The sequence below is a fragment of the Dromaius novaehollandiae genome, chromosome 2, assembly GCF_036370855.1.
Source record: "Dromaius novaehollandiae isolate bDroNov1 chromosome 2, bDroNov1.hap1, whole genome shotgun sequence".
In the NCBI taxonomy this organism is placed as follows: Eukaryota; Metazoa; Chordata; class Aves; order Casuariiformes; family Dromaiidae; genus Dromaius; species Dromaius novaehollandiae.
In genome coordinates, this window is record NC_088099.1 from 40,686,913 (window position 1) to 40,712,162 (window position 25,250).

Here is a 25,250-nt window from a genome sequence, read left to right on the forward strand (position 1 = left end):
TCTCCTTCCCTGGTGTATGGCAAGGTCTCACAGACTTTCTGGGGCTGAAAGAAATGCGTGTCGATCTTTTTACATAACCTGGCACACCACAAAATGCGATTTTCTGTTCCTCTAAAATATAATGCTCGCAATGCTTGTTTTGCTCTTACGCTTTCTGATCTATGTCTTAATAGTTACTCCCCACCTCCAGCAGATAAAGGAAGTAGAGATAAAAAGTTAATAAGCATTCATACAAGGGAGTATCGCTAGGAAATGTTCTTCCCCTCTTTGCGGGTGATAGTATTGATTAAATTAAACCCGAAATTTAAACAAGTGTGCATTAGGTCTGTAAAATGAATATCATTATAGAAGGAGACCAAAGCAATGAAGTTAATTCTTTTTTATTTGTTAAACGGAGTTCCCTCCTTCCCCCACCCCTTCCTCCTTCTGGGCTGGCCTGTCACGCCTTCTCAACAGGCTAAAATCATTCAGAGCAGCTCGCAGGGAGAAACGCGACATTTATGGTAACCGTCAGCCTTCAGAGAAAGAAAGCAGTTCATTAATTTACTTCACTCTTACTTCAAAGTGTGATAATGTACGTTACCCCCTTGATCAATAGATATGATGTACAGTCAATATCCCCACGACATTAAACCGGGTAAAAAACGGGAGCGAGAGAAAGACAAACAACCCCTATGAAGCACACCTCCACGACGGCTTCGCTACGCAAAACTTCCAGGGCAGAGAGCACCTGCGCGGGGCAGCGGCGGCCCGGCCCGGCCCGGCCCGGCTGGGGGCAGCGGCCCCGGCGGCCGGGACCTCCCCCGCCCCGCCGGCGGCCGCTGCTGCGGGCTGCGCGGAGCAGGAGCGCCGCGGGGGCCGTTTTGCTGTCGCCCCTCGCGGATTTCGTGCGACGGGGACGACGCCGGCCGGGCGCACAGCCGCGTACGCCGCCTCCTCGTACCTCCAACCCGGGGCACCGCCGCGGCTCTGATGCACCGTCCCTCCGTCCGCGGCCCTGACGTGACTTATGCTACTTCGCCGTGGAGAGTCACTCATAAAACAGCAGATATTTAAGAGGCGGCCGGACAGAAACGCACGGAAGCAGGGGGAGACCTCAGCTGAAGTGTTTCCCCGCTTCCTGCGGACAGACGAGACGCGCTGGAAGAAATGGAAGGGAGGGGGAGGCCTGAGCAAAGGGGGCTGGGGGGCATCCCGTGGAGAAACGGGGTGCTTTGGCACTCCCCCACCATTGCAGTAATAGTAACGATAAGATGATGACGATATAAAGATGAAAAACGAATCTAAACAGTCCGGCAGAGAACCCAGCCCAGGCGGAAAAACCTGTTGTCAGATTACGCGCGCATTTCTACAGCGGGCGGACGGAGAGGGCGGCGGGGGATTAAACGCTCTCCGAGGAATGACCGCGGTGGGCGACGCTTCCCGGGGCCGCGGAGCGGCACCGCGCCGTGGCAGCGCCCCGCGCTCCGTGCCCGCCGCGCCGGCCGGGCCGGGCCGGGGCCGGGCCGGGCCGGGCCGCGGTGCCGCCGCGGTGCTCGACGGCGCTGATGACCTCACGCAGTCACGTCGGCGAGCGGCGCGGCGGGGCCGGCGATTGGCTGGCGGCTGCTCAGCGGCACTTCAAAGCCGGCGAGGGAGCTACAATTGTGGTGGAATGGGCGGAACTGATCATTGTATTGCACACCTCTAAAAAAAACACTGCCTCTGATTTATCAATATAAAAAAGATCCTCTGAGAGGAGGGCACTTTTGTGTGATGGCAACTTCACTTCTAGGGGTGAGTCTAAGGATTTTTTCTCTTGCTGGTTTAATTAGTTTCTTTTTATTGTCGATTGGAGGGGGTTAAAATAACCCCTGTCCTGACCGGGGCTATCAGTCTCCTCTATTGAGCCTTTTTTCTTTTTTTTTCTTTCTTTCTTTTTTTTTTTACTTAAGTACAAGTGAGTTTAGGAGAAAAGAAAGAGCGAGAGGGGGAAAAGGGGGCAGAGTCAGTTTTCAGTTAGCAGGAAAAGGTTTTAAGGGCATTTGTAGAAACAACCTACAGCGCCTGGGCTGTGCTGTTCCTGTGCCCCCGGAGAAGTGTCCTTTCTTCTTTACATGTGACTGCTGGAAGGAAAAAAGCCCCAAACTCAGCACTCTCGCTTTTCGTGTGCAATTTCTAAATTTGCAACAGATTGTGGTTTTTTATTTCCCTTTAAAATAACACAGCCCGCCGTGTCCAGCAGGTACGTTGAACTTGTGTCTACATACATCTGTACATATGTTAAATTTATCTCTATATTTAATTATCGTTGGTAAATGAGGCTCTTTAAGGGAATTTTTTTTTCTGTGTGTGTGCTTTTTCATGATTAGTTTGATAACCGTGCAATTATTTACTTAAGAAAACAGTCTTTCTGGCCTGAGGAAGGGGAGCCGGCCAGTTGCCGGGAGAAGGGGACAGGCTGCAATGTAGCTGCAGCCGTCCTGGGGCGGGGGGGGAGCTCGCTAAGATAAGGGAAGCAACTTTTCCCCCTCTCTTTTGCCCCCTTTTTAACCCTTCCCGAGCTGCTGCGTGGGAGGAGTGCTTTCGGGCTGACGGTGCCGCGGAAGGCGCCGGTTGTCCCCCCGCCCCGCGCCGCGGTGCCGGCGCCGGGACCCTCCGGCGGGAGCCGCGGAACTTTCCGCGCTCGGGGCGCGGGCGGCGGCGGTGGGGCCGCTCGGTGGCTGATGCCGGCGGCGCGCCGCTCTCCCCTCTGTGCCCGCAGGAAGAGCCGCGGGTAGGCTCCACGCCGCTGGCCATGCTCGCCGCGACCTGCAACAAGATCGGCAGCCCCAGCCCCTCGCCGTCCTCGCTCTCGGACAGCGCGTCCTCCTTCGGCAAAGGCTTCCACCCCTGGAAACGCTCCTCCTCCGCGTCCTCGGCCGGCAGCTGCGGCGCCGTGGGCTCCGGCCTCCCGGGCTTCGGCGTCGCGGGCGCGGCGCGCAACGGCTCCTCGGCGGCGGCGGCGGCGGCGGCGGCGGCGGCGGCGGCCGCGCTGGTCTCGGACTCCTTCAGCTGCGGCGGCTCGCCGGGCTCCAGCGCCTTCTCGCTGACCTCCAGCAGCGCCGCGGCGGCGGCCGCCAGCTCGCCCTTCGCCAACGACTACCCCGTCTTCCAGGCGCCGGGCAGCGCCGGCGGCGGCGGCGGCGGCGGCGGCGGCGGCGGCGGCGGCGGGGCGGCGGGGCAGGAGGCGGCGGCGCACCAGCCCGTCTTCATCTCCAAGGTGCACACGTCGGTGGAGGGGCTGCAGGGCATCTACCCGCGGGTGGGCATGGCGCACCCCTACGAGTCCTGGTTCAAGCCCTCGCACCCGGGGCTGGGCGCCGGCGAGGTGGGCTCGGCGGGCGCCTCCAGCTGGTGGGACGTGGGCGCCGGCTGGATCGACGTGCAGAGCCCCAACGGGGCGGCGGCGCTGCCGGGCTCGCTGCACCCGGCCGCCGGGGGGCTGCAGACCTCGCTCCACTCGCCGCTGGGCGGCTACAACTCGGATTACTCGGGCCTCGGCCACTCGGCCTTCAGCAGCGGCGCCTCCTCGCACCTCCTCAGCCCCGCCGGGCAGCACCTCATGGACGGATTCAAGCCGGTGCTGCCCGGCTCCTACCCGGACTCGGCCCCCTCGCCGCTGGCCGGCGCCGGGGGCTCCATGCTGAGCGGCGGCCCCGCCGCGCCGCTGGCCGGCTCGCCGCGCTCCTCCGCCCGCCGCTACTCGGGCCGCGCCACCTGCGACTGCCCCAACTGCCAGGAGGCCGAGCGGCTGGGGCCGGCGGGGGCCAGCCTGCGGCGCAAGGGGCTGCACAGCTGCCACATCCCCGGCTGCGGCAAGGTCTACGGCAAGACGTCGCACCTCAAGGCGCACCTGCGCTGGCACACGGGCGAGCGCCCCTTCGTCTGCAACTGGCTCTTCTGCGGCAAGCGCTTCACCCGCTCCGACGAGCTGCAGCGGCACCTGCGGACCCACACGGGCGAGAAGCGCTTCGCCTGCCCCGTCTGCAACAAGCGCTTCATGCGCAGCGACCACCTCAGCAAGCACGTCAAGACCCACAGCGGCCCCGGCGGCGCGGGCGGCCCCGGCGGCGGCGGCCCCGGCGGCGGCCCCGGCCCCGGCGGCAAGAAGGGCAGCGACACCGACAGCGAGCACAGCGCGGCGGGCAGCCCGCCCTGCCCCTCGCCGGAGCTGCTGCCGCCGCCCGAGCCCGGCCACCGCAGCGGCCTGGAGTGACCGGCGGCCCCGCCGCCCCGCGCCCGCCGCCTCGGGATAACCCTGGCGGGGACGCGGACGCGTAAGTAGCGCGCACTGCTTGCCGCGGGCGCTCGCTCAGCCCTCGGGGCTCCCCCACGCCGCGGAGCTGGCCCGGGCGCCGCACGCTGTGGGACGGGGCGCCGGGGCTGCGGGACCGGGCGGGACGGGGCGGCGGCCGGGAAGCGGCAGCGCGGCACCGAGGCGGCGGCCGCCGCCGGGGCTCCGCGGCAGCGAGACGGGGCGGCTCCGCCGCCGGCGCCCGCGGGCTCCGCCGTGCAGCGCCGCCCCCCCCCGCTTCGCTTTCGGAGCATCCCGATCCCTTCCCCCCCCCCCCCGCCCGCTTTTTTTTTAATTTAAAGAAGAAAAAAAAAATCCGTTCTCACTTTCCTAGTGGAAACGCTCCTGCCCCCCCAGCCGCGCCGGGCGCCAACACCCCCCCGGTGCCTCTCGGAGCGGCGGCCGGGCCGCCGGGTGCGAGCCGGGCCGCGCTGCCCCGCGGCGGGGGGGCCGCGGGTCGCAGCCCCCGACGGCAGCGCCCGCCAGCCGCAATTGTCATTCCTGAAACAGCGCCGAGGCTGAAATTCAGAGCTGCCCTAATCTCGTTAATTGTTAAAAGCCCTTCTCCTCCCGGGGACCAGAGTGACAGTGTATTTGTCCTGCTTCTCTCTCCGCTTCCCCTCCCCTTTTTTTTTAAACAATTCGTTTTCCTCCCCGAGCCCAGATTTCATTATGTTTGCCACCGCGTTTGTATAATTCCCGATTCTGCAGGCTCGTGAAATACACTGGAAATAATTAGTTTCAAAGTCCTATATTTTTAAATTCCGAGCAAATGAAGAAGCACGGATGGTTTCAAGCGAAGCTGTAGATCGAATGCCAAAAAGAGGGAGCTTGGGGGAGGGGGTATAGGAAAATAAAATATTTGTAAAATACATCTGAACCTATAGGTTTGTACAACTGGGGAATCGTTCTAGATTAGCTAACAATTAAATATAACTCCACCAATGTATCGGTGTGAGGTGCAGTTGTCCAGGAGACGATTTTGTATAGTATTTTTCTTGTAAATTACTTCCAGTAAATATTTGAAAATATATTGAAGTACACTTGAGCTTTTTTTTAATTTTTATTTTTTTCCTGTCACGATAAAGCGTTATTGTTGCAGTCCTGGTTAACTGCATTTTTTTCTGGACTTGTTTCTTGAAGTGTACACCAAATCGCACTTCAGGATATAGGTTTTGCTTGAATATTAATTTAGATAGGCATACAACTGTAATTAAGCAAACAATATTTGATAAATGTTGAATGACATTTAATTTAATGGAGCATGTACTTATTTGCATTTGCTGGCAGTTCAGGTATAGTTACAGTGAGAGTTCTCCTATATTTCATAAAGTGGGTTTGCTACGACCCATGTATTAAATAAACTGTCCAAGTGAAACTGAACTAACGTTGGCCTATGTGTATTTCCTGAAAATAATGTTGATAAATGTTAATAAACACTCCTGACACTACATTAGCAGTTTGCAATGCTGCAAACTAATTGTCTCATTGTAATGTTGAAATAATTTGGATATTTCACATTGAAATGGAAAGCCCTTCGCTGGAACATTTTAGATTTGCATTTTAAATGCATGAAATGTAATTGATTTTTACCTGTATTTTAAATGGTATTAATAAACTCCAGATAAAACATTCTATCATAGGTCAGCTAATTGTTTTTCTTTTATTCTTTTAATTCAATCGTTACCGACTATAATTTACTTTGAACCCATATGGTCTGAATAGTTCTCTAGAGTTTCATATAAAACTGAAAATACAGCGAATGAATTTAATTTCGTTGTAGATTGTAACATCTAACGTGAACAGCTTCGAAGCATTAAAATGAATGACTTGGCATTCTCCTTGATTTTCTTTTTCATAATACACTAGTAGAGGAAACTGAAGGAAAGGCGTGAACACCTTTTGTTATATCAAACTAACGATATGGTGCCTCTCGCAAAAATAACTCTATATGAATGACTGCCTTGCATATACCTCCTCATTTGATTTCATTTTTCACACGGAGCCAGATCCCTTGTGAGTGGCGATTTAATGTTGAAATTCTAAGGTTTTTTTCTTTAAAAGACAAAATAAACAGTGTTCTGCAGGATTTATTTTTAGATAGCATATTTGTGGCTGGGAACTATGTTAATTAACGTAGCGAGCGCTAAGTCCTGCTGCTCTCGGGGTGGGAAACTTCGCGGTTGTGCGCGAAACGCTACCTTTTTGTCCGCCGGCGTTTTCCCCTCTGGATCGGTAATCTGAGGACTTTCAAGTGCTGGAGCGTATTGGCAACCAGCCGGTCAGCGCTACAACTCTTCCTTTCGTCTAAACGTTATCCACAGGTCCCTGAACAACAAAAAAGCACTGTTGCGAGGCTTTCCTAAAACCTGAGGCTTTTCCTAAAACGTAGCATCTTTTGCTCAAGAGAGAAAAGTACTTACGACATTTGAGTAGCGTTTTGGCAAAAAGTCGCGAGCTTCTCTGTTAACACTTTTTTTTGGGGGGGGGGTGGGGGGCAGGGGAGCAGGCATGTTCCTGTTTGGAAACCGGGCCTCTTATTTTATGTAGGAAGGAGACGCATACTGTCGGCTTGCTAAAAAATCCGAGCTAAGCATTGAATCTGCGTAGAAAAATGCTCTTTAGCGATTGCACTCGGTGCCTATATATTTAAAACACAGTAGAGATAGTCTAAGTAGCAAGTGTTAGGACGCGGTGCAAAATGGTGGAGACGAGTCAGCTCCAGGTGCATTCAAGATTTTGATTCTTTGTGTGATTTAGGGGTTAGAATGGGCTTTTAAAGTACAGTGGAAACAGGAGTTGTTCTGGTTGAGTTTCTCTGACCTGCATTCCGAATTCACTTCATTACAAATGCAACAGTCAGAGGCCTGCAAAGTTTTCTACTGCAACAAAGCAACAGTTTGCTCTGCCTTTTTTCTTTTCTTTCTTTCTTTGTAATGCCATGTAAATGCAACAGGGTCGCAGCACCAGGTTTCCATAGTGGGAATAAGAGGCCGTGTGCATTTTGCCTGAAGGCTCCCGTTCGGAGGAAATGGGACAAGCAGCAAGTAAGAAGGAAAGGGAAATGTAGGTAACGTCTAACAACGCTTCTCCCGTGTCCCAGTGCAAAGAAAAGGCTACCAAAGTGGCCCGAGCCCACTGGCGAGCGGGTCCCCGCGCTGGCGCCGCTGTGCCAGGGCAGCCGCACGGGCCGCCCCGGTCGCAGCCTGCGCCCCCGCCGTTCAGGAGCTGGTTACAGGCTGCACAAGAAAAGACATATTTTTTCTCCTTCTTTTCGGAGCAAAACCCAGCACTTGAAGGCTGAATAGCTCCTTTTTGTAGTTGATTTACTTTTACTAAACCCTTCCAGATAAGGGCATTGAGTTGTTTGATAGGAGCCGGGAACTTGTCTTGCGTTGTGCAGATCAAGGTAGAGTTAAACTAGTTTGCTGACCTGCAGGTCAAACCGGTGTCCATCAACTTACCTTCCAACTGCCTTCAGATGATTGTGGCCGTTCCCGTTTGCTCTCTGACCTTTTAAGCCTCTTCTCTTCAAGCTCGTAGCAATGTCTATCGAATTTTGTGTCCCGCTTTTCCTATTGTTCTGGCTTTTCATTGTCAATTTCCAGTTTAAATTTTCAATACAGCAGTGATGGGAGATGCGCGCAGCTGAAGCTGTTTAAAACACCGCTGCATTTCTGCCTCCCTTAGTGCCTTTCCCGCTACTGTCGGCCTGATGCCCACTGGAGACTAAACAGTAATCAAAGGGTGCTGGCTTCTCGTTTGCTTCCAGTCTAGGAATGTAAAAACAGAAAGTAAGAAGTGAAATCTTGAACACTTTATGTGTGGATGTGATGGCTAATCCAGCCATCAGCACCTTCATAGTTGTTAAGCCGGTGGAATAAGAATACTTGACTCAGTACAACAAATCTTTCACTACAAATGGTTATAAGTATGCACTTGCCAAAATCTGCCACACACCAGTTACATTCCGTGAGGCGACCTCTGCTTCAGCTTTGGGAAGAAAGAGCTAGGAAAAGGTGTGAACAAATGAGGTGTGCGGTTGTTCACACTTTAATCAGATATAAAAGGACAGAACACTTTTTCTCTGTCTCAAAATATCTTTACGTTTTTTAGCATAAATCAAATCTGCTTTCGCAACTCGCGCTATCACACTTTGCTTTGTTATGCGAAAGATACATAAATATTTAAATTTCCTCCACGTTTCTATAGGAGGAAAACCATAAGAATATCCACTTCATAGCGGAGAACACAAAGTTTTCGACTATTATTCGTGTGGTATCTTTTCAAACTAGCTGGTCATCTTGTGCCAAAGCATAAGGGAAATCGTTACGCCTTAGGAAAGTGCGCGTTGAGAAAAACTGCGCCATTTAGGACAATTACTGAGTTTCCACTTCTATAGGTTTTTTGTTTTGTTTTGTTTTGTTTTTTTCTTTTTTAATTGCTGCTTGGAATTACTCACTTTTTAAAAAGGGATTAGGGAAACGGGGGTAACGGCGAGCAGTACTGCAGAGAAGCTATACTGAGGCACTCTAAATACAGAGTAACTCCATTTTACACTTGTGGATTTCGAAACAAACTAGGACCTTGTATTATTCCCTGAGTGGCGAACAGTTCAGCAGGAGACGTACTTATATTCCATGTAACATCCTGCGGAAGGGTGGCTAGTGGGCCCATCTCGTAGGGCAGCGACGTCGGTATTAGCATATATAGATAACTGTTTTTCAGAATTGCTCTGCAAAGTGCTTCGCAAGAAGCAGAGCGCCGCAACTTTTGCAGGTGAAGCGGCGGCCGCCCCAGCGAGGGAGCGCTGCGGAGCAGCCCCTTCTGCCGGCTCGCTGAGCTAGGCCCGACGGCTTCCCTTTGGGTCGGAGCAGGAGGGAGAGCTGTGTGCCTGTAACACTGTAGCTCTGCTCGTAGTAGAAGTGGCACGGAAACTTCACCCCTCATTAGGGAAAGAGCGAAGTTTGGGGCGGGGAGGGGGCAGATCTTTTGAACAGCTCACCGGGTCTCGGGGAGTTGTAGCGCCGTACCAGTTTCCCTTGGGGGCATAGAAGGAAATATTTTTTGCTAGCTAAGAGCAACCTACAGTGTGGCTTACGCCTGGCAGCAGCCAACTCTTTTGAGACAGGACCATGTGCGTGCGTGCGTGTGCCTATATACTCAATGCGACCCCTCCAGCTGCCTCCCCCAGCGTTATAAGCGAGCCTTCCGCCGGTTATAAAGCCGCCCACTCCCTCCCTCCGGCAGCGCCGGCCGCGGAGTTGCGCTTTGCCCCCTTCCTAGACCTTCTCCGCACCGCTGCACGGCTGCCTCTGCCCGCGGGAGCGGAGGGCTCTGCCCCGAGCCTTCCCCGTCGCCTTCGGCTCGGCCCGCCCCGCTCCCCGACGGGCCCGGCGGGACACGCGCCCGGGGCAGCCCGGCGGAGCGGCTGGCGCTGCCGCGGCCTCGCAGCGCCACCCCGCGTGTGCGCGGCGGGAGGGCGGGCGGCCCCGCGCCCTCTGCCCGAGCCCCGCGGCGGCCCCGCGCGGCTCCCCGCGCCCCGACGGCCGGGCTGCTGCGCCGGCTGCGGCCCGGCGGCTCTGCGGGCACCTATTGCCCTGAGCAGCGCGCTCCCGCTGCCCCAAGGCGACGAGCTGCTTATTTCTTTCTCAACGCCGCGGCCGGCGAGCTCTGCCGTTTTCCCCGACGGCTGGGAGAGGCTAACAGCGCCGAGCCGCGGCAAAGCCCCCGAGGGTCTCTGTCCTCCTGGGCGCGGGGCAGCGGGAGGAGCCCACCGCGGAGGCGGGCAGGGCTGAGCACTGTCCGGCACCGGGGCTGGCACCGGGGCGAGCCGCCGCTCTCGGCCGCCCCCGCTGCCACCCTGACGCGGGGCTGCCCTCGGGCAGGCAAATCGCCGCCGTGTGTCTGCCGGCGCCGCCGGAGCTTCCTCCGGACTGCGTGGGAGCAGCGGCCGTCTCCTACCCGCCCCCCCCGTGCCTCGGCATTACCCCGGTAACAGAGGCCATCGCGGGAGTCAGAGCAGAGGGGAGCCCAGACTGAATCTCTTTCCTCGCTGACACCTTCTCTCGGGCCTCGAGGGGGCGGAGGATTTTGCAGGAACGTCTCCTGGGCTGCTGGAGTGGGGGCTGCCGCCGGGCTGTCACCTCCACCCGCCCCCCCGCCCCGAAAAGCAGCACTGCCGCAGCCCGCGAGGCTAAAGGAGGCTTCGCTGCTACCGGCCACAAGTGGCTTTCGAACTCGCTTTTTACTCCAGGTCACAGCCAATTCCCTCCCTTCCCCTTAGGAAGAGTGCCCTTCTCCTCACCCTCCTTGCCTTGCTTCCCCCCTCCCCAGCCGAGGGACCCTCTGCTAGCCCTCTTAGGAGGCTGGAATTATTTGCTTGTTGAGCGAGTGGTCCAGAAGTCGCTTCTGCGGGCAGAGATGCTGCTCCCAGGCTTTGCGGGCGAGCAAAGCACCCTGGAGTTGCCTGGAAATCAGTGCGATGGGGAAGGCGCCTGCCGCCCCCCCGAGCGGTGCCGCCGGGGAGGCGCGAGGTGCAGCGCCGAGCACCGAGCGCCCAGCCCGGGGCGGCCGGGGCTCTCCCCACCCGCGCAGGACGCTGCTTTCACAGCGTTATCATCGCGGAGGGAGACCCTGGAAATGCGAAGGTGGCCACAAGGGCAGGGTTTTGAAAATGGCTTCTGTTTAGGTGGTTCCCCCCCCGAATTCTTTCAAAGCTGCTCGCACAGAGCTGACAGGGCTACAAGGGCTTTTGACTGTGTTGTTAAACACATTCACGTCGTTTAACACGAGGTCGTTTGCATTTTTGCAAACTAAACTGTAGACAGCTCAGTTTCAATGAAACACTTCAAAGGACTTTCTTATAATTTTTTAAACTTAGATTCTCAGGCTTGCCCGGCTGTTTCCTACACTGATTTGTGCATGTGAAAGAAAGTGTATTCCTGCCAATTAAAGTTACTCCACACTTAATGCAGCTCCCGAGCTCCAAGTTTTAGAGAGCTTTCTTATTTTTTTTAAATCAAAGAGTAGAGCGCGTTATTAAACTCTTACAACTCTGTAGGCAAGTGTTTTGAACAGGACTACGCGCGGAGACGGGCAGCACACGCCGGCTGCCAGCGCAGCCGCGTACCGGCCCCGCGGAGGGAAGAGCTGCCTGGGGGGGCCCGCACCCCCGGGGCTCCGGCAGTGCCGGCTGGCACCGCTGCGGAAAGCTTTCGTGGAGGAAGGCTGCGGCACAACGGAGAGCCAGAGCAAATGTGCCCATTCAGAGGAAAAGCGGCCGGCGGAGAAATTACTTTCAGGAGTGCGAATGAGGTGTCAAAGTACTAACGCCGCCTGCTTTCATGCCTCCAATTACAAGGAACAGACGATCACATTTTGAGCTACTTCAGTGCGGAGAATGTAATGCTCGCGACTGCAGGGATTTCCCCCTCTGCACTGCTGCCCTCGCAGGCTTTAACCCATCGGTCGCCTCCTCCTCTCCAGCCTTCGGAGTTTTCTTCTTAATTGTCATATCTGAAGATCAGACGTGAACACCTGGAAACAGGTATGAGAATTATCTACCGATTAAAGTAATTGATCTAGTATGAAGACGTTGCCTATCCCTGCAAACCTTGCCTATTGCAAATAATCCCAGAAACAATTCCTTTTTCCTTTCTCAGAATTGCCAAGCGAGTTATGTGCTCCTGGCCTCTCGAAAGGGTAAGCAGACAAGCCACAACTAAACTACTTATAAAGTGAAATCTCTGCAAAACAAAGGGTGCTGAGGCTGGTTAAGGAGTTTAGTTGGAGAATGGAAACAAGCTATCTTAACTGCTAAGGAAATTGGTACCTGACCTATCGGTAAAGGCTACTGTTGTTATGTGCTACGTGTATTTGCTTTGCTTTGCTTTGGATGGCCCACTCTCTAAAGGGGCTTATTTTGCTTATACATGTTGAAGTAGATCATAACAGAACGAAGCTGAGCAGGGAAAACACTTCCCAAATGTAGTTTCACATTGTTGCTGTGCTGTGCGCAATAGCTAACTGGATGGCTATCCCTATACAGCCATAGTCTGTGTCAGGAACACACACAGGTCCCATCTTTCGGAGGGATCCAGAGCAGGACTCATTCTCTCCAGAGCACTGGTGTCACACCTTCAGTAGCACATCCTTTGCTCAGCAGCTAGGGTGATTTTTGAGCACAAGGAAGGGTAGCTCATTTGTGTGATCAGTCTCATGTATTAAACCTAGGATTTCCAGCAAACAGTCTTCTGTTCTTCAGTCTTCTCTTCTACCAATGCTGTCACTGGATCATATCTACTTTCCCTTAAGGTCAATAGCCATGGAGCCATAGTCTTCACAGCTGCAAACTAGATTTACCTCTCATTTTGCCAAGTGCAGAATTTTTAAAAGAAGCTATATGAATGACTTGAAAACACGTGCATAGAGCATATCTCTATTAGAAAACTAAGTTTTGAAAGCTCTGTGAATGCTGAAATATTTGGATCCTGAAAAGTTTATGCTTGCTGAGGAGCTCCTGGAAAAAGTAGGTGCAATGTATTTGTTTGCAGTTCTGCCTAATCCTTTCCCCTTTCCTCCCTAGTAACAAAGAAAACCAAAAATTCGGTCTGACCTGCTTTTAGTCACAAATGAAAAAATACACTTGACTTCAAAACCATGATCTGGATCTTGCTTGTGTTTCTGAACTGGTAGTGTATACCCAAATTTAAGCTCAGTTACAAAACAGCTAGTAGGTAAGGGTTTATGGTGGTTTACAGACATTAAATCACAACCTGGCCAACATTTATATTCACATCAGGCCCTGCTAATTTTCACTCACTGCGGTAGACATTAGTTTTCTCTGACTCTATGAGTTGGGCAAGAAAGATGATCGACTTCTAAATATTAGCCATGGTGCTGCATTTCCACACCTCTTGCATCTTGGCAGTTAAATATTTCAAGGATGCACTTTATTTAGCACCATGATATACCGGAGAGTAGGTGTGAAAAATCTATTACAAAAATCTTCAAGCAGCAATATAGATAAGCAGAAGATCTTCCTCCTTTTGCCTCAATATTTTCTGTTCTTAAATGTGCAGTAGGCAAAGGTGTTTCCTGTTATTAGTAATATTACATAACTTTGTTCCAGATAATGGGAGAAACTGTATTGCCTGTTAGAGATAATACACACTTTTTAAAAAGAAAAACCAATAAGCATACGATATAGACATTCTGCTTTATCTTTCAATTAAACTTTAATATAAGATGAAAACCAAGAATAAAATTTAGTTAATAACCTTAGTTAACAAGTCCTTCTTTCTTGTGGTAGTATTTTTTTGTTTTGTTTTGATTTCGTAATTTGGTAGCAAAAAGACCAGTTTGTTTCATAATGTAATCGCTGGCATGCTACCAAATTGCTAATGGGAGAATTAACATGAGTTTAAAAAAAAGAAACTCAAGAAAATACTAACATTGGCACTTCTCTTGATGTAAGTGGTGGGAAAGGAGTGAGAGAGAGAGAGAAAGAGAGAGGGCAAAGAGCTAATTACGAAAGAAAATAATTTTCAGTCTTGCATAAAATGCTTACTGAATTGCATTTACTGATTTTGGGCTGAGCACACATTTTACTTTCTGCAATATGTTTAAAATAAGATGTGTGGATTTTGCTTTCTTGTGTCAGAGAAAAAAGCATTTGTGAAACAAGGCTTATTTCAAGAAAGTTATGTTACAAATACTTTTATATAATTTATCATGTTTCTACAAGCACAGAAGGGATCGAAGGGAATAGCTGCATCTACTAGATACATTTTTGGCAGATAATTTAGCCACACCTCCCCTGTTAGTAGGAATCATGATCTGGCTCAATCCCTTGCTCTCGTATTCTCCCCCTACCCTTTTTGTCAGCCAGTTACCGCCTCTAGCATAGTTGTAACACTTCTGTGACAAAATCTGTGTTTAGCCTTTCTGTTGACCAAATTCTCATTCTCCATGAAGCACTGATTTTACTGTGGCTTTGCTAGGTAAGGACGAAGCTGCAAATTCAGAAAAAAAAAATATAATATATATATAACCCCCCCCCCCCCCATATATAACCTCATGGTGCTTGAGGACAGGTTGGAGAAACAAGGATATTTATCATGGGCAGATCTCAAGGCTGGTTTTACTATGCTGCTTCTCCTGCCAAGGTGGGTTTCTCTACATTGGCATCTAACTGTGTTGTGAGACATTACCTATATTTCCAGCAAGCGTAGTAAGAGCAGAGAAAGCAGGCAAGTTTTTTTCCCCTTCTCATTGCTGCCAAAACATGCAAGATAAGACCGAGAAATAATACAGGAATGGGACAAAGAACACAGATGCTTGGCTGCTGCCAAACCCAGCAAGAACTGGTAGGCACCTTAATTCACAGGTCTCTGGGTGCCTAGATATGCATTCCGTACTTGCCCTGCCTTGCCTCAGGCTCCGTATGGCTGAGCAGACACTGCAGCGTATCTCCATTTTATATGAAATCATCACCTGACTGGGACTCTACTTGCAGGCAAGGTGCAGGTAGGACTTCCAAGTAGTCAGAGCAGGAGTGCCTAAGCCAAGAGAAGAGCAGGATTTCAGTCCCATTGCCTTCAGGTGTTATCTAACCTGTAATACGCCTAGGCAAAATAAAGCATTTACTTCAGAGATCAAATGATGCTTGGTTTCTCCTGGATTCATGCCAATCAATGAAGAGATCTGTCTATTTACAGAGATGTGAACGCTGGCAAAGGCTTCTTCTGCAATGGGAACACTTGCAAAAATGCTGCCTCGTATGGATTCTTCTATATGTAATATAATGTGAGCTTCACCTTCTCTTCAACTGGAATACAGGAATCATATCCACACCAAGCTGTGTATTTTCTCATTTTTTAGCTAGCTACTTGCTCCTGAAACCAGTTAACAAATATAAGAGTTCCTGAGAGGAGAGGGATATAGTTAGACTGACAGTTTCATCATATAAAATTTGTTTCCCCAGGAAGTGGCTTCAAAACAAACACAAATATAATTCCCCATATGCATCACTGGCAGCTAGAATCTCATGAACTCACTTACAGTAATATTTACATTTTCTGATTAGTACAAGAATATTTTGCTAGTATAACTAGAGACTGCCTTTTTTTCTTGAGGTTGCATTTACATTTGAAAAGTGTCATTGACTCTCTTTCCTCCTACATAAAGCTGATCTATGTAACTGATGTAACAGGACTGACTATTCTCATAAGTGCAGTTCAGAAGTGAGTTATAGTACATTTATCCCAGACTCATAAACTAATCAACTGAGAAAAGACTGTTCAACACAGAAACTGGTAAAAATAGGCTTGCAAAATAAAGCCATTTCTACACTAAATTGCATGTTATTTGTCTTACAAGCTATTGCCTTACAGTCACTTGTGGAATTATTCCAGAATACTTTTCAGTTCTGATCAGAACCAGAATGCAGCAGCTGTAATGGTTATATAGACATTTAAGGGTAAGAATGGTGGAAGTGTGCCTGAGTCTTATTACAGTTCAAATAAACTACAAGAATATCTGGAGTACTTCCAAAATTTAACAGGAAAGTTATATATAAACATATCAAATTTCCTATCTACAGAATACTACTGATACAGAAAGTACAGTAGACCATCACAAGAAATCTGAACTTATAGATAGCCTGAAAATATTTATGAAAATACTAGTCTTATTTTGCTTTATTTGTGAGATAATTCTGTGAAGGTTTTCCATTTTCACAGTGGTTTCCTGTTCAAGAGATTCAAAACATTTATTTTTGTTTTCTGAATGAAAAACTAAAACAAAGATTCTGAGGAAGCTAGCTAAAATTCACGACCAAAGTTTGTAATATGCTATTCTATTTCTCCAACTCCTTCCTGTGTTTGTAATCTATTTTAGCAAAAACACACTAACTTGGCCTATTATTAACATGGAAAGAGTATCCAAAGCCTTCAGCCATGGAAGGTCTCATGTGCTGGGTGCTCCGGTTACTACTTGTCCTGTCTACAGCTAGATAAAGAATTTGTTTTGATAGGATGATAGGCTAGTCTACTCTCTCTGGCAAAGCTTAGGTGAAACTACAGCTTACCACAGCAAGTGTCTACTTGAGGCTTTGTAAAAAACCCCAACACCTTTCGTATAGGCATATTCATAGTTTGTTCCCTCAAGCAACAGAAACAAGTCGAAACAAGTGAGTAGGACAAGTCTAGGAGGACAAGTAGGAGGGCCCAGGCTAGCAGCAGTAGCTACTTGCAGGGGAAGTGATTGTCCCTACATAAGGTTCCCAACTGCTGCACGGTTTGCGCTTTTCTTTTGCAGATTTTAAAATATGAAACAGGTAATTCCAGCTAGACCTCCAATTTAATGAATTATCTTCCATAACAGAAAAGTATTCAACACTTGCTTTGAAAACAGGCAGCCAAGCACTCCTGACAATTTCAGCTTGCACTCTGGAGAGAAAGGATGCTTTCCAGAGCAAAGTGACAGATGAAAAGAAGAACTAACAAGCAAGGCATCCTGAGGAAGACAACCAAGGTAAATGAAATTCTGAAAAAGACAAATCTTGCTGTCAAACAGAAACAGTAAGATGCAATATTATAAGCTTGTCTTTAAGACATACAAAGGTAAAATATGTAAATCTATCTTTAAGAAATACAACTGATGCATGTTACTTTTTCTTACGCAAAGCTGCTTTTCATTGAAAAAGACCAATGTGTTGAAACTGAAAGTTTTTCTGCACCAATTTCAGTGCAACTTTAGAGGGCTTTTGAATTTAGAAAGCTACTTTTGGTTAACCCCCTCTCACCAAAGCCTTGCAGGTTAGCTACCTTGATATAGCATAACGTGGTTCTAGTCCCAGCCTGGAATAAGACATGCAAGAGTTTGAGCATGAGCTTCCATATTGCAGTCCAATGCTCCTACCCATCTGCCAATTCAGAGATGGGACTCTAGCCTGTCTCTCAGTCGTCTTCCTCTTCCCCCTTTCCATCCATCCTCCCATATTCCTCCTGAAAGAACAGTCTTGTTTGCAAATACGGAGAACAGAAATGTAAAAGGAAAAGGCCCTTGAGATCCTTAAGATTCAGTGTTTGGAAACGTGGCTGAAATGAACCAAGCTTAGATTCCAGGTTGCAAAGTTTTGACTGTGATGATAACCAACCACTGAAATTAAAGTAACCAATTACTGGAACCATCACCAAAGGCTACAGTAAAACTTTTGTCAGTGTTAATTCTTTAATCAATTATTTTTCTAGAGGAAATAAAATGTAGCCAAAGCAGGAATTACCTCAGAGAACTCCCTGAGAAGTATTAAGGGGGATATCACAGCAATCTTCTACAGTGAGTTCACTATCTCTGAATCTACGGCGATAAGCCATCAAGTGATTAGGTACAAAACTGAAAAATGATTTGACTGCTGGAGGCTGTATGACACTCAAATCTATATTTACCATTTGGAACTCTAAGAGAGCTAGAACAGGTGAACCCATAACTCATGGTTCTGTTCTGGTACGTCCCACCATGAACTCATGCTAGATATTACTTGGGAAAGTAGGTTTGGCTGGGGTATTTCTTTCCCCTTCCATATTTGTACAACAAAATTGAAATTTGTTTAATTTATTCCTTGACTGCTGAGAAAAATCCATCTTTGGCCAGTATTGCTGATTAATTAATTTAATTAATCAAAATATTTTTACATTTTTCGAATGCTGACTTCTGCAGAACTTTATTTTAGTGTTGGAAAGGGATTATATTTAGCATTCTTCAGCCCTCTAGCTGAACCTGATTCATGGCCCACTGAAATTTATAGGAGCCTTTCATTAACTATAATAGGCTTTAGAATGGGTCCCTTGTGAAATGAACTGTTCAGATGAGAACAGATGCAATCATCTTTGGATTTTTAAACCTTACAGCCTGAACTGGAATTGTTTGCATTCATATCAAAGTATGCTGACTTATAAGAAGACATAACTGTAACACTTAAATGTATCTATCTACTAACTTTTATTGATTGCTTCTCTATGAATCCCTCCTGCTAACATATGCATAAATGGAATTCTGAAAGGGTTCGTCCTGGCTGTGATTATATTCAGTATTTTCATTAATGACCTGCAGGGGAAGAGAGAGCATGTTTATTAAATTTCCAGACATCAAGTTGAGAAAGACTGAATGCTGGAGGACAGGATTAGAATTCAAAATGATTTTAACAAACTGGATAAATTGTCTGAAAAAATAGGGTGCTGTTCAAGAGGAATATGTTCAAGGAACTACACTCAGGAAGGAATGACCAACTGCACAAACACAGGCTGGAGGATAACCAGGCTAACTGATTAGGTGGCATTTCTATGGAGAAGAATGTGGGATTTTACGGTAGATTGAAATCTTGACACGAGTCAACAATGTCATGCTGTTGCAAAATGCCCTCCTGAGATACACTAAGCAGGAATATAGACTACAAGACATGACAAAAATTCCTCCTGCCCCACTCAGCTCTGGAAATGCTTTAGAGCACTCCACCTGGCTTCAGGCATAAGACTTCAGGAAGGATGTGGGCCAGCTGGAAAGAGCCCAACAGAAAGCAATGAGGATGATCAGCAAAGATGATTGAGGTTAGACAAGAGGGGAAAAAAGAAAGCAAAAAACAAGCCCTTTCAACTGTAAGGAGAATGAAGCACTGGAATGGACTGCCAAGGGTTTGGGGCTTTCAGTGTTGGAAATCTTAAAGAAGTAGTTAATCAAACACCTTTCATGAGTAACATAGGTGTAGCCAAACCTGTCTTGAGGCTGTGGACACACAGCTTGACCTTTTCAGGTTTCTTCCAGCTCTGTGGTTCTGGAAGGCTTATTCTGGGTAACTGGTTCTGGTAGAAGTCACTTCCCATACCCCCATGAGTTAGTGCATCGTTTTAGATTTGTCCAATCTCACTATAAAAAGATGATTTCAAAACCTGAATCCAGAGAACTTTTTTTATCTGAAAGACCTGCCTGGTCTCAGTTCTGTCAGTTCTTTCTCTGATGAAAGGAGTCATCTCTCATTTCAGCCCCACCGTGACTGTCAGCCTGGGGGCTGTCATATTGCCTGGCTTCCAGGGCTTGTAGTACCACACCATCTGGAAGGCTTCACACTTCTCAGCAGCTGTTGCAGGTTTTTCACAAAGATAACACTGCAGCTTCACTCGTCAAAGGGGACTGACCTTTGGGCTGCTCTGCAGGTTTGACTCAGTCCATGCCTTGTGCAGCAGCTGTCCTATTTTCATCTTTGGAGTCTTTTTTTTTTTTTTTTTTTGATCTAGTGCATAAGGAATGAATGTAAGCTAAAATTGCATTGAGCACCACCTGTGCACAAAATGACATTAGCTCATTTTCCAGCACTCCCAATTATTTTCAGTAACTTCCCAGTGAAAAAGTAAGAAAATAACAACCTTTATATAATAAATACATAAATATATAAAAATTATAATAGGATATATTTAATATACCTACACATTATAATAATTTTATATAAACTATAACTTATGACATGTGTTTAATCTAGTTACATGGTATTATAAATCTATTATTATAGAAATATTTACATTGTACAAATATGATAATATATGATTTTAAATTATAATAATATGAGAATAATATAATAATTATGACAATGTAATGAATCCTTGCAATGGAGAAGAGTCCTGCATAAAGCACAGTACTCAGAACAAAAGTAAAGGCTGCCATTTTATGACTGTAATGGAAAAAACCAAGATCTTTATTTTTAGTAATTTTTTTCTCAGCCTATTCTTGACAATTGAGATGAATGTTAGTCTTGAAGCACGTTGATAGAGAATGTCTCATATTCTTATATATTTCAGGCTGAATTCAGGGAAATGTTATTCAGTAGCTTCTCTTTGTAGCCAAGAAAAATAGATTAGATTCAGATATCATGTGTTTGACTCAGGCTGCTTGAATAGATGTTGGTTTATGAAAAATAATCTTGACAAAGTTTCTATAATGTTTATTAATTTTGAATGCTAATGTCATGTGAATATCTTCACTCTTCTATTTTAAAGCAATATCGATCAAGGGCACATCATTTTATTGCACACTTTGATATACTGTATCTTTACCTGAGAAAGCTGAAGGTCTGCTTTGGGCACTCCGCCTGCAAGTCTAGTGAATCTTTTCAGTGAGATTGGCTGGTGTTTATTCTAGGCTTTGCACACCATAGTAATGGTTCAGTAAATGCTTTTAGAAGATATATCTGCTCTAAACTCAGAAGTGGTGCATGTTTGACATATGCTGTTTAGAAGAATCTCATATATCATTACTTATGTATTGCAGCCAAGTTTATTCTTCATTAAGAAAAGATGCACAGATTATTTAGCCTAAGAGTTTAAAAGAAGATCTTCAGTGATTTGCCAACTTTTAAAATGAGTTTCTAATTTCCTAAACCCATAATAGAGTCATAAGTAGCTTGATTAGTAGTAAGCATCTCCAGAAAAATTACGATCACATGTAATTTCAATAATTCTATGGAGCACACAATGAAAGAAAAATCCAAATCCTTCCTTTTTCCCAACAATTGGTAAATTCATGAACTGGTGGTAAATCCCTTAGTCCATTGGAGAATTCAGCATCACAACAGAGCGAAATTTAAGCACTGTGGAAGAATACATGTCTAATTTACGCTTCTTGAATTCTTGGTGTATTCTTGGCAGGTGAGGGGTAACGTGTCTCTGAGAGAGTCAGTAGTCTTCTACTGTGGGTTGAGATTTTCTATTTGGGGTATCTAATCCTGCAGGATACTTCTTCAGAACCAATTACACTGAGATGCAATACATTTCATTCAAAAAATAAGCAGAAGCAGTATCTTTAAAAAAACATGAAACTTTCATGTTCTTATACATTGAAAATTGACTGATAAAAATGGTAAAGGACATTTTAATTCTCCAGTTCTCTTTTAAAGAAGCTCAATTTAGCCTTGAGGTTGTGCATCTGCAATCACTCCGTGTCACCACAAGTGTGCCAACCACATGGCTAGTTATATTATAATTTATATACAGATTCGAACAGGAAAATACAGACATTTAAGTAGTCACAAGCCTCAAACTTCTCTGCAAAATGTGACCCTCATGACATTTATTTTTGATCATACTTGCTTCTTACCAGCACTTTTCTATCAGTGGGTCTTAAGGTACTCTAAAGATACAGGTAACTAACAGTAATCCAGATTTGCATATAGAGAAATTGAAGCATAGGAAGCAAACAATTAGGGTGTCAAAAGACAGACAATTCAGGAGCAAAACACAATACAGATCTCTAAAGAGGGATCTGTAACAGCTTAAGTTGGGACTGGAAATGGTTAAAGAATTAACTACTAACTTAAATTTGAGATGAGTGGAGCTAAGAGGTCTGAAACCAGAACAAAATATTTTATAAACTTTAATTTATTTAATCTGAGATTCCATATCAGGTCCATTGCTATAGTGAGCAGCACCAAGAGTTCAGTTTAATGATTTAAACTACCTCTTACAAAAATTAACATAAGAACTAGAACAACAATTTAAGCTTATACAGCTAATTAATTATGCCTGTCACTGTTAGCTCCAAGGGAGCCTGTTCAGTTGCATATTTTATGGACTAGGAAAAGAAAGTGTAAACACTTGAGTGAAAAGCTGAAAAATTATCTGCAGCCAACATTCATATTCAGCTCAATATGAAAAGTGTGTATTTATTCTCCGAAGGCAAGAATACTGAACAGGTTAAAGGACTCCTAACTCTAAGCAGGATTTATATGTTAGAAAAAGAAATCCTGTAAAACCACCAGGTCAGACAACACCCTTTTGATACTAACTGCTCTTTTTTTTCCCCCCCCTCCTGACAGCTCATTTCTAAAGAAGACCTCAAGCTACTGATATTTTATGGCAGTGTTTGTGCATTTACTAAATTAAAATATGCTTCATGCTTTGCCATCAGTTGTTGCTGAATTCCTATTATTTTTCCATTGGTAACAACAAGAAGAATATTTGTGCTCTGTGCTGGTGAGTGTTGGTAAGTGATTATAATGGCAGGTCCTCCCATACCGGGCCCGTCCAAGAGCTTCTTCCACCACCTGAAGAAAAATGGAGAAATTATAATGTGTCTACTTGGTCAGCCAAGAAGTGAAGTGGCTTTGAAAGCCTCCAAAACGGCAACTCTGGAAATGCATACTAGGACAAGATCTATTTCTGAAGGTCTGTAAGCATCTCTGTCTGGAATCTCTATCTGTCATTGACTAGATAGGGAAATAGTGTGTTTTTGTGGGTCTGCTTCGCTAAGTTAGATTATATCCATTAGCGATATATATATAATGACTCTCAAAGGCATTATAAAATGCCTCAAAGAGGCCTATAATGCCTTTCAAACATGATAATTCTATGACGGCAAAATCTGGCACTTTGTCAGCAATACTCTTCTACTGCAGGAAAGGAGAGAAAGCAGAGACATCTTGATGATTTTCTAATGAGTTAAACTAGTTGTGAGTTTAGTTCTATCAAGGTCTAATCCAAATAAAATTAAATGAGGTGTATAGAGCATTGAGAAGGCACAAACAGATACTAAACCAGGAAATGATTGTTCTGTATATGTTAGGATATTTTGTAAGGTAAAAAACAAATCCCCTTGTTCTCTTTCCCCTTAGGTTAGGCAGCTGCATCATCTTTATGCTGCAACTTCATCAATTATGTGTTATGAAAACCAAGTCTGAATTTTCCTGTTGTAGGCAAAAACTGAAGGGTTTGTCTATCTGGATAAATTTACTGCCAGAACTATAACTCCCTTCATGGACACACTTATTCTTTCCATCCCCATGGGGAATTACAGTGGTATAGTTAAGCTGGTAAATTTTCCCATTCAGACAGGTCCAGACATCTCAAGAAACAGTGCTAAATTAAATATTTCTCCTAGGGGAGCAGTATATACTCATACTTTCACCAGTTTTTGGTCATACCTACACACGGAACAAACAGTTTTAAAACACAACTGTCATACAGTTGTGTTACAGGATTTTTCCTGCCATGTTCTGTCAGAAGTCATTCATTCTGTAAACCACAGCCCAGCTTCATGCAGCTCAGCTGTCTGTGAGCCTGGGTCCAATTGTGTGAAGCAAAAATCCAGTGATGGAACAGTTAAAATTCTTTATGCTCCCAGAAAACCTATGTCCATGCTGGGAATGGTACAGTAAAGTTGTTAAAAGCGCAGGGTAAAATATGGGCAGTTATCTACTGAGAGATACCTCTTCTGCAGTAGTAAGAACAGTGTCTCAGGGGTGATTCCATGGTGTTGTTTTTGCATATAGATGGACACTGGAAAGATAATTGTGGTTTCTCCTGCCAAATGCATACCAAGAGAGTAATGTTAGAACAGCAATGGAAGATGCTTTAAGATGACTTCCCTGCTTAGTTTTAAATATACTAGCAGGAGTGACATCTGACCTCACTGAAATCCACAGGAATTTGTTTATTCAGATTCTTTTGTAAAATATAAGAAGGTATAAGAACTACACATGTCATCTGAAGCCATAAAAAAAAATACTACTAAGTGTGAGTTTAGGGTGTAAGCATCTGGACTAGAATGGGGCTGCCAGCTCAGGAGTAGTCTTTCAAATATCTCGTTTGGGCTACACACTAAAGCATACCTTGTTCTGATTGACCAGCTTGCATAAAAGTCATATGGATACCTGCAATTTCAGGCTGTATCTGGCTCTCAAGGTGTTAACTTCTGAAATCATCATCTAGATTTTCTCTGGTGCTAAGGAAACTGGTGATAGCCTATCTCTATGTTTTTGCCTTACTGGCTTTTGCTGAATTTTCATGAGTTTTGGCACACAAAACCATATTTTACCCATATTTTTAAGATATTGATAACTATCTTAGTTCTAACAAACAAATCATAATACCCAGAAAACCACAAAAATCCCAACAGCATCTCTACTATAAATTCTGAAAAAATAAGCTTGTACAATTTGATTTGTATACAACATTTATTCAATTAACTGAAATGCTAGTGGATAGTGAATATGACCAGATAAATTCTAAAACATCATGAAATGCTACTGTGAAAGAAGGCAGTGAAATAGCTCCTTGTATTAAAATGCAGTGAACAGGCTTCAACAAGGCCTACGATGGTTTTAAAAAAATTCCTGAGCAATTAGTTTCATCACTTCATAATAATATCTTGAGCTTTTGTTTGCTTTTATGAGTAGGACTGCAATTTCTCTTCATTCATGGAAATTGGTAGAAGGGTGAAAAGACAGTAGAGAAGTATCAGTTTGGGAAACATTTCCTGGATATATCAGTCAAATTAGACACTTGGCAAAGATGAGCGGAGAAAGTAACAATCAAGCTAAAACAGAAGATTAAAAGAAAGTTCAGAATTTTGAAATCTGAGCATTTAAAAACCAAAAGAGAAGCCCAAACAAATTCAGAAGATCATCTTCAAACCTAAATGAACATAGACTTTGCACAAAGTCCCTGCATTTGCCCTGCAGAGTATCTGCTGAGCATGCTTCTGAACATGCAGTGGAGCAGTGGAGTAGCAGAGGTAGTAACTCAGTCTAGCTGTGTGAAGTAGGGTAACATAAAAAACTTGAGGGCCAGTTATTATCTGTTTTGTATTGCCGTTGTGACAAAGTCACGAGTTTGAGGTTCTGTCCAGAGTTCCATGACTCAATCAAATTATTTCCATTGATTCTTGTACACTGCTAGGGAACATGTGTTTCTGGTATGGTCAAAAATATACATTTTTGTGCAAGTCCACAAGATTTATCTTTTCTGAGGGCTTTTCAGTGGAAAATCCCATGTGTGTTTTGTTTTTTGTTGGAGAAGGCAGGGAAAGTGAAGACGCTGAACACCAGCTGTCTCCATTGGCTGCCATAGAGGCTGTCTCTGTGGCTGCCAAGTGGACCTGGTGTGATAAC

General features: G+C 46.1%; 1 protein-coding gene and 2 long non-coding RNA genes across 3 annotated transcripts in view; 2 read left to right on the forward strand and 1 right to left on the reverse strand.

The window, feature by feature from the left end:
• Window positions 1-364: 364 nt before the first annotated feature.
• LOC135327477 (uncharacterized) lies at window positions 365-1,453 on the reverse strand. Its single transcript, XR_010387642.1, has 2 exons — window positions 944-1,453; window positions 365-515 (listed from the first exon to the last, which is right to left on the reverse strand). It is a non-coding gene; the product is annotated as an uncharacterized LOC135327477 (long non-coding RNA).
• Window positions 1,454-1,532: 79 nt separating this feature from the next.
• On the forward strand, window positions 1,533-5,952 carry SP8 (Sp8 transcription factor). Its single transcript, XM_064506329.1, is given in 3 exon segments — window positions 1,533-1,688; window positions 1,690-1,776; window positions 2,744-5,952. Coding segments are annotated over 3 exon segments (1,722 nt in total). The 5' UTR covers window positions 1,533-1,547; the 3' UTR covers window positions 4,238-5,952.
• A 5,761-nt stretch (window positions 5,953-11,713) lies between these two features.
• LOC135327478 (uncharacterized) overlaps window positions 11,714-25,250 on the forward strand; it is a 64,762-nt gene continuing 51,225 nt past the window's right edge. Inside the window, exons 1-2 of the long non-coding RNA XR_010387643.1 lie at window positions 11,714-11,864; window positions 16,733-16,852. This is a non-coding gene — a long non-coding RNA (uncharacterized LOC135327478). The remainder of the gene's footprint in view (window positions 11,865-16,732; window positions 16,853-25,250) is intronic.